General features: G+C 63.4%; 1 protein-coding gene across 1 annotated transcript; it reads left to right on the plus strand.

Moving 5' to 3' along the window:
• Positions 1–1,009: 1,009 nt before the first annotated feature.
• Positions 1,010–8,567, plus strand: ECEL1 (endothelin converting enzyme like 1). Its single transcript, XM_059168978.1, has 17 exons — positions 1,010–1,900; positions 2,485–2,553; positions 2,660–2,770; positions 2,857–2,949; positions 3,124–3,248; positions 3,899–4,121; positions 4,598–4,696; positions 4,933–5,007; positions 5,207–5,310; positions 5,569–5,627; positions 5,705–5,756; positions 6,544–6,611; positions 6,749–6,873; positions 7,166–7,231; positions 7,622–7,717; positions 7,932–8,008; positions 8,144–8,567. The coding sequence occupies exons 1-17, from the start codon at positions 1,109–1,111 to the stop codon at positions 8,241–8,243; spliced, it is 2,334 nt and encodes a 777-aa protein (XP_059024961.1). The 5' UTR covers positions 1,010–1,108; the 3' UTR covers positions 8,244–8,567.
• Positions 8,568–8,930: the final 363 nt, after the last annotated feature.

An 8,930-nucleotide genomic window follows, 5' to 3' on the forward strand; every position in this document is an offset into this window, starting at 1 on the left:
GCTCGACCCGCTCAGTTCCCGCTCGGCCCCGGCGCGCACCTGCCGGGTGAGTGGCATCCGAGTCCGCTGCCACCGCGGCCACCATCGCAGCCACATCCGCCGCCACCACGGCGCCGAGCCTCCGGGCTTTGTCTGCGTCCCCGCAGCTGCGACTCCCGGAGCTCCGCTCTCCGACTCCGCGGACTGCGCGGCGAGGCGCGGGAGACGCAGCGCCGGGAGCACGGGACGCACGGGGCCAGCTCGCTCCGCGCCGGGGGTGAAACTTCGCTCAAGTTTGGGTTCCGGGGAAAACCTGTTGAAGCCGGGAGTGGCCCAGGGCAGGGGCATTGGGGCGGAGGGACGGAGGACGGAACCCGTTCCAGGTTCTTAAGGCCGTCGTGGGTTTCTTCCTGATCCCGGGCCCGTTGGAGTGCGCCGCTTGGTAAAGAGGCAGGGGGGACGGGTGGGCATTCTCGCCATTGAATACGAGACAGGGCTGGGGGTGGACATCCTCGAGGACAAAGTTTGGTTCTTTAGCCCGCTTTCCTGAGCGTCTGGTTCCAGTTTGGCTTCTGGGTTGGCGTACACTCGCCCTTGACCGCACCTCCTTTCTCCAGCCTCTGGTTTCCCCCTCCCCCACCTGGTCTTGGCTGTAGCAGGTCGTAGACGAGAAAGGCAATGGGAAGAGAAACAGTTTTTTATTGAGGGCCTACTATGTGCCAAGCCCGGTGCATGGTGCTCCCCTACTTTATGTCAGGGGCCTCCCAAGTATGCGGCAGGCATCTGTGTGCAGGGAGAGAGGAGGCACGTTAAGAATGCTACTGTGCGTGAGGGAGCTGGTGGCTATCTGAGCCTTCCCCTTGCCTCATTCTCAGTGACTGAGGGAGGCCAGGCCTCAGGCTCGCTCGCTGTTTGAAACACGGGGTGGCGTCCAGCCTCTGAACCTAGGCCTGCGCCCCTCCTCCTCGTGCTGGTGGGCCCCGTCGGGCCCCAGAGTCTCTCTAAACCCGCGTCTACCTTTCCAGCAGCTGCGGCCCGGGAGCCATGCGGAGACCCGCCAGGAGGCCCGCGGCCCGGTGCACCGTGTAGCTGAGATCGCCAAGGGCTGCGCAGCGGGGCCAGCGGCACCATGGAGACCCCATATTCGATGTCTGCGCACTACGACGAGTTCCAGGAGGTCAAATACGTGAGCCGGTGCGGCACGGGAGGGGCGCGCGGGGCCTCGCTGCCCCCCGGCTTCCCGCTGGCCGCGGGGCGCAGCGGCACAGGGGCCCGGGCGGGGCTGCCTCGCTGGAACCGGCGCGAGGTGTGCCTGCTGTCGGGGCTGGTGTTCGCCGCCGGCCTCTGCGCCATCCTGGCCGCCATGCTGGCGCTCAAGTACCTGGGCCCTGGCGCCGCGGGCAGCGGTGGGGGCGCCTGCTCCGAGGGCTGCCCCGAGCGCAAGGCCTTCGCGCGCGCCGCGCGCTTCCTGGCCGCCAACCTGGACGCCAGCATAGACCCGTGCCAGGACTTCTACTCCTTCGCGTGCGGGGGCTGGCTGCGGCGCCATGCCATCCCCGACGACAAGCTCACCTACGGCACCATCGCGGCCATCGGCGAGCAGAATGAGGAGCGCCTAAGGCGTTTACTTGCTCGCCCCGGGGGTGGGCCGGGCGGGGCTGCCCAGCGCAAGGTGCGGGCCTTCTTCCGCTCGTGCCTCGACATGCGCGAGATCGAGCGGCTTGGTCCGCGGCCCATGCTCGAAGTCATCGAGGACTGCGGGGGCTGGGACCTGGGCGGCGCCGCTGAGCGCCCCGCGGCCGCAGCGCTCTGGGACCTCAACCGGCTGCTGTATAAGGCCCAGGGCGTGTACAGCGCGGCCGCGCTCTTCTCACTCACCGTCAGCCTGGACGACAGGAACTCCTCGCGCTACGTCATCCGCGTGAGTGCGTCCCCCTCCCCAGTTACCCGCCGCGGGTGGGGGGGGGCCGGGACCCGGGACGCGGCGGCCCCGCACGCGCGGCCCCGGCGCAAGGAGACCGGTGCAGAAGGGGAGGGGAAGGGAGGGGAGCGGAGGGGAGCGCGCACAGCAGAGCGCGGGAGGAGGGCGCAAGTAATTTCCCTCGAGTAATTACGGTGTTTAGTGGAGCCGCGGGAGCCGCAATTTGCCAGTCCTGTGGCAGGCTGTGAGAGCACAGACCGAGGGGTGTGCCGGTGGGCTGGGGCGTACCAGAATGCCCTGGGCCTCAGATCTCGGGTGGGGGGTGGCCCGCCAAGTGCCCTTCATATGTGGGGAAGGTGAAGGCTGGCGGAAGGAAGGATGGGGGCACGGGCTCCCGCCTCCCGCGTGTCGCCAGGCTAGGCTGGGGAGGGGTGGGGGTTTCTACCAGCTTCTCCGGATGGAGGGGTAGTGTCTTCGTGCTCCTGGGGCTTGTGTCAGTGGCTATCTGGCCCGTCCTCTGGTCAGTCTGTTTGCAGGAAACTGGCACGTTGATCTCTGACCTCTGACCCCATCCCTCTCCCTAGATTGACCAGGATGGGCTCACTCTGCCCGAGAGGACCCTGTACTTAGCTCAGGATGAGGAGAGTGAGAAGGTGTGGGGGCCTGGGATGGGATGGCAGGGACGGTGTGGGGCTCCGGGAGGGTGGGACTAGGGCCTGACTCTGACCCCCACCCTTGAACTGTCCCCTCTTGGTGCAGATCCTGGCAGCATACCGGGTGTTCATGGAGCGTCTGCTCAGCCTGTTGGGGGCTGAGGCTGTGGAGCAGAAGGCCGCAGAGATCCTGCAGCTGGAGCAGCGGCTGGCCAACGTGAGGGTGGGGGCAGGGGGTTGGCTGTGGACTGAGTGGAGGGGGCCAGGAGGCCAGTCTGGGTCAACACTCGCCTTCATCTCCAGATCACAGTGTCGGAGTACGATGACCTCCGGCGAGATGTCAGTTCCACGTACAACAAGGTGACGCTGGGACAGCTGCAGAAGATCACCCCCCATGTGAGTGCAACCCATGCTGGGAGGCGCTGATCCTGGGGCTCCTGGGCCATCCCTTCCCCAGGGCCATGGACGGGCTCCTGTGCCTGCCTTGCCTCTCCCGGACTCCCTCCCTGTTCTCTGTGGTCCTTGCCACACCCAGCCCTACTGTCCCACTGCCCACTTGCCCCATGACAGCTGCAGTGGAAGTGGCTGCTGGACCAGATCTTCCAGGAGGACTTCTCAGAGGATGAGGAGGTGGTGCTCTTGGCTACAGACTACATGCAGCAGGTGTCCCAGCTCATTCGCTCCACACCCCGCAGGTACTGCTGCCAGTCACTCAACCCTGTCCCCCTGCCACTCCAGACCCCCTCCCCTGCACCCCACCACACCTGTCTGCTGGGTGAGCTCTGAATTCCCGCTTTCACTTCTGTCCAGTAGCCACTCTGGGGTGGCAGGTTAAGAGCACTGGAATAGGAGTCCAGATCCCCAGGTTCAGACGTGGCTTTCAGCAGTTCCCTGGGACCCTGGGCTGGATTTGTGGGCTGCCCAAGCTGCAGCTTGCTCCTTTGGGAATAGTGAGGCTGAGTGAGCCAAGATCTCAGAAAGGGAAACTGGGACTGTAACCCTGCCGCCCCAGCCATCCAGGGGGTAGTCTCCCTGGTGTCTGGCCTCCTTGGGGATGAGCAGAGGCCTCCTAAGGCCAGGCTTGAGGCAAACAGTCACCTTGAGCACTCCACAGTAAAAGCATCTGGTACTCCGCGGGAGGGGGAGGCGGAGGCACATCCTGCTGTGTGGGGGCCCAGCCCTTTTCCCTGCCAGGGCTCAGGCCTCCCAGGTTCCACCTCCACGCACCGGGATGACCCTCACTGCTGTGTGGTGCTAGGTGTCACCCCAGGGGGGTGGGGGTGCCCTTGGGTCGCCCTGGCATGGGGGCATGTCTGGATACCCAGAGGTCTCACGTGGCCCTCAGGATCCTGCACAACTACCTGGTGTGGCGTGTAGTCGTGGTCCTGAGTGAGCACCTGTCACCGCCATTCCGTGAGGCGCTGCACGAGCTGGCCCGCGAGATGGAGGGCAGTGACAAGCCACAGGAGCTGGCCCGTGTCTGCCTGGGCCAGGCCAACCGCCACTTTGGCATGGCACTCGGAGCCCTCTTTGTACACGAGCACTTCTCAGCTGCCAGCAAGGCCAAGGTCAGGCTGCCCTGGTCCTGGGGATTGGGTGTGGGTGCTGGGCTGGGCATTAAGTCCTCCCATGGCCTCAGTCTGAGAATAGGGAGCCCCACAGATCCCCTTGCAACAGGGGCTCAGCCTTTCTCTGGGACTCCAGATTACATTTCACCAGGCCACCTCCCCCAGAAAGCCTACCTGGCCTACCCACCAGAGGAAGACTTCCCCTTCAGGCTCCTGCCCATCCTTCTCTGCCACGCTCAGTACGCATGGCCTTGGGAATGCATGGTCCTTGCTGGGTGGTTTGTTCCAGATTGTGAGTTTCTCCTTGGGTGCAGGGCCTGGATCTCCACCTCCGAGGTCTCCCCTTGGCGCTCAACACCAAGCTTTTAGGCGGAGGAAGTGATACTGAATTAGTGGTACCCCACATGCCACTTGCCAGGAGGCCCAGAGCTAAAGCTCCCGGGGTGGACCCCTGATCCCTGGCCCCGACCCTTCAGGTGCAGCAGCTTGTGGAAGACGTCAAGTACATCTTGGGCCGGCGCCTGGAGGAGCTGGACTGGATGGATGCCGAGACCAAGGCAGCTGCTCGGGCCAAGGTGCAGTGGACCCTGTCCCCATTTGTAGGTTCCACAAACATTTATTGAATGCCAGCTGTATGCCAGATGGGGGTGACCGAAGAGACAAGATGCCCCTTGTGGAGTTGGCATCTGCTGGTCTAGTCTCCTCTGTCCTTGAGCCCCACCTTGGGGCTGGCCCCAGAGCTTTCTCCCTTGGGGCGGTGGGGGCTGTCCCCTGAGGTCCTGGCCCACTCTGGCCGCTATCTTACCTGCAGCTCCAGTACATGATGGTGATGGTGGGCTACCCCGACTTCCTGCTCAAACCCGAGGCTGTGGACAAGGAGTACGAGGTGGGTCTTTGCCTGGCCCTGCTTGCCCAACCGAGGGTGGCTTCGGACCCTTGGTCAAGACCCCCGGGGTGGCTCACCATCCCGACAGAGGAGGAGACACGGCCCTCAGCTGAGGGCCCCTTGGAGGACATGGGGCCGGCTGCACACTGTCCGGCCAGGTCCCTCGCCCGCCGTTGAGCGCTGCCCATCCCCCATGCAGTTTGAGGTCCACGAGAAGACCTACTTCAAGAACATCTTGAACAGCATCAGGTTCAGCATCCAGCTCTCAGTCAAGAAGATCCGGCAGGAAGTGGACAAGTCCACGTGGGTGCCTGGCCCCGACCTGGGGGAGCCGGGGAGGGAGGTGTCTTGGGGAGAGGCTCCTTCCCAAGGCCTGGAGGCTGGTAGGGCACACAGCCTCACAGCCATGCTGATGCAGGTGGTGGGAGAGGCATTGGGGGGCGGGGTGCTCAGCCTGGGGGAGGCACAGGGTGTGGCTACAGGCTGGGCCACGCCTTTAAGGAGGAGCCAGTGGGAGGTGGTGGTGGGGCCTCCCTTGCTCACCCCCACCTTCCTCCACAGATGGCTGCTCCCGCCACAGGCCCTGAATGCCTACTACCTACCCAACAAGAACCAGATGGGTAAGGGGCGGTGTCTCGCAAGCCCCCCCCCCCCGCGGATGTAGGCGCGTCTCTTGCTGACCCCGCCCTCTTTGCAGTGTTCCCCGCAGGCATTCTGCAGCCCACGCTCTATGACCCTGACTTTCCACAGTGAGTACCCAAGCTGGCACAAGCCAGAGCCTGCTCTGCAGTCTTGTCTGCTGGGTGCATGAAAACTGCTCAGAGTGTCCTGACTCCGGCTGGGCCCCGCAGTCATGACAGCGACAGATCCTGGGTCTCCATTGTCCTACCTCAGCCTTGGGTATTTAGAAAAATGTGTAGGGTTTTTTTTCTCCTTTCTTTTATTTATTTTTAAAGATTTTAAAAAATATTTTTACAGTGAGAGACACAAGGAGAGAGGGAACACAAGCAGGGGGAGGGGCACAGGGAGAAGCAGGCTGCCCACTGAGCAGGGACCCCAATGGCAGGCAGGATCCCAGGACCCTGGGATCATGACCTGAGCTAAAGGCAGACGCTTAGCCGACTGAGCCACCCAGGTGCCCTTCTTTCTTTTAAAGGTCCTGAGTTTTCCCTTACCTGGTTTGAGGCTCCTTTAGGTGTTTCAAAAGTGAAGTGCGACCCTAGTGATGAAGAAACAGGTCAAATCCCACATGGGTGCCTCAGTTTCCCTCATATCTTCCTCCAATCCGGTCCCTTCCCCCATCCCAGCGCTGTTAGATGTGATTTCCTAAAAAAGCAGCTGCAAAGGTATCATTGGTCCCTTTTACATATTGTGTGAGCACCCTGAGGCATGAGTGTCCCAAGACTCTGAGGACTTCAGCGTGGCCTCCCTGGGCCACCTTTGGCCTTTATGGGGGCCTCCTGGGGCCTGGGCAGCAGCACACAGCTCCCAGAGGGTGGGCGAGGCTGGAGCCTGACGCTGCTTCCGTGGGCCCAGGTCTCTGAACTACGGGGGCATTGGCACCATCATTGGACATGAACTGACCCATGGCTACGACGACTGGGGTGAGGCCCGCAGGAGGCTGCAGGGGATGTTGTGGGAGGGGAAGGACGGGTGGTGGGGTCAGGGCAGTGATGGGCTGGGTGGGGGAGGGGGCTCTGGGGCTGAGAATCTGTGTCGCCTCTCTGCCCATGGCCCACAGGGGGCCAGTATGACCGCTCGGGCAACCTGCTGCACTGGTGGACAGAGGCCTCCTACAGCCGCTTCTTGCGCAAGGCCGAGTGCATCGTCCACCTGTACGACAATTTCACAGTCTACAACCAGCGGGTGAGAGCCCCGTGCCGCCCCTGAGGCCCAGCTGGGCACAGATGAGCATGCACATCTGCGTGCACACATGTGTGCCAGGTCCCCGTGCACATGCTTGGGGTCTACATGGTCATTCACTCAGGCATGTGAACAAGTTCACATGGATTCATGGGACATGAAGTGCAAAGGGGTCAGAGCCCCATCAAAACCCTCTGGGAAAGGGAGAGAGAGTGGGGGCCGGGGCCCAGGGCAGCAAGGCCTGAGGAGGGTCAGTGCGCCGCACACAGCCCCTGGCCTCTTCCCTTCTCGGCAGGTGAATGGGAAGCACACCCTTGGTGAGAACATCGCAGACATGGGTGGCCTCAAGCTGGCCTATTATGTGAGCCGCCCCTGCCTGGCCCTTCATTCCCCCAGGGAGAGGGTGGGGGCTGATGAGGACTTAGCTAGGGACATAGGCACCCCCACCTCCCTTCCACAGGGAGCTCTGGACTGGGAGGGGCGGGGCCTGTGACTTGCACAGGGTCCACTGGAAAAGGAGGGACTCCCAGGCTGCCTGCAGAGAGAGCAAGGAGGGCTGCCTGGAGGAGGCAAGGGCTGCATGGGTTTAGCCCTCCCAGGAAGGAGCACAGCTCAGGGAAGGTGGAAGGCAGGGAACCTGGGACTCTTTATTGTGGATAGAGGGGGAAAGGGGCTGGGGAGGGGCTGACTGGGTAGAGGGTGAGTCTTTCTCCATGCGGGGGGCACCGCAGCTCCACACTGTCACCCCCAGGCCTATCAGAAGTGGGTACGGGAGCACGGCCCGGAGCACCCACTACACCGGCTCAAGTACACACACAACCAGCTCTTCTTCATTGCCTTTGCCCAGGTGGGGGCCGGGTGGGGGCCGGGTGGTCACTGGGCAGGGGTGGGGATGTAGCTCTCAGCCTGTCTCCCACCAGCCAGGCGGAGACTATGGCCCTGTGGGTTCGGAGAAGGGGGAAAGGCCTAGTGTGCTGGGGGGGGAAGGCTGGCAGGCTCTGCTCAGCGGACCCCTCGGTTTCATCTTCCCCTCTCCTCCCTTCCCCTACCCCGGGGCCCAGAACTGGTGCATCAAGCGACGGTCACAGTCCATCTACCTGCAGGTGCTGACTGACAAGCATGCCCCCGAGCACTACAGGTGCGCCCACCCGCTCACTCTGGGGCTCCCCTCCCTGTGTCTGTGGTGAGAGCAGGCGGGAAGGGGGATGGGCAGCTGGGGGGTCGGGCCCCCCGGGACCCTCTCCAGGTGGGTGGGTCTCTTCTCTTGCCCCAGGGTACTGGGTAGCGTGTCCCAGTTCGAGGAGTTCGGCCGGGCCTTTCATTGCCCCAAGGACTCGCCCATGAACCCAGCCCACAAGTGTTCCGTGTGGTGAGCCTGGCCGTCCGCCCACCCTCACCATCTGCCCTGCACGAGTCGCCTCCCTTCCGGCTGCCGGGGCAGGCATGGACCCGGCGCCGGCCTGCTGTGGGCGCCACCCGCCTTCTCAGCCCCTCTGGGACCTGGCCTTCTTGCTGTCCCTTGCTTCAGGAGGGGCCTGGAGCAGGCATGACATTGGGCTCCAGGAGGGCATCAGGCAGAGACGCTGGGGTCCCCAGCTTTGGCTCTAAGGAGCCAGCCCCCCCAACACCGGCCAGGCCGGATCGTACAGGCCCCACCTTCACTGTGTTCTCGCTGCCAAGTCTGGTCAATAAAGTGCTGTACCATCGCCTCAGTTCCTTCAGGGAGCCCCAGAGCAGTGGGGCTGGAGGGGTCCCTTTGTGGGGAGGCTCAGGCCCTTTTCACAACAGGGACCCTGGATGAGACCTGTCTCTTTCCCCAACCACCTGTTCCTCCCTCCCCGACAGTCCTGTCAAGGCTCCTGTCCTGTTCTGGGGGTGCTCCCAGGCCAGGCACCAAGCCAGTGGTGTACTCTCCTGTGATACTGGGACTCACTTCCGCTGAGTCTAGACGCTGTGGGACCTTCTGCAGTGACTCTTAGCCAGTCACGAGCCCAAGCCTTGGGCTCAGCATGTCCGAGAGAGGAGGGCTGGGGGCTGGGGGCCAGTCCATGCAACGTGAG

The sequence above is a fragment of the Mustela lutreola genome, chromosome 3 (genome assembly GCF_030435805.1).
Source record: "Mustela lutreola isolate mMusLut2 chromosome 3, mMusLut2.pri, whole genome shotgun sequence".
NCBI classification, from domain to species: Eukaryota; Metazoa; Chordata; class Mammalia; order Carnivora; family Mustelidae; genus Mustela; species Mustela lutreola.

Excerpts from the sequence above, each read along its gene's own strand:
- ECEL1 (XM_059168978.1), top strand. The coding sequence starts at position 1,109 with ATGGAGACCCCATATTCGATGTCTGCGCACTACGACGAGTTCCAGGAG. Across the intron at positions 1,901-2,484 it reads CCTCGCGCTACGTCATCCGC|ATTGACCAGGATGGGCTCAC; the intron begins GTGAGTGCGTCC and ends CCCTCTCCCTAG. Across the intron at positions 7,718-7,931 it reads TCTTCATTGCCTTTGCCCAG|AACTGGTGCATCAAGCGACG; the intron begins GTGGGGGCCGGG and ends CCCGGGGCCCAG.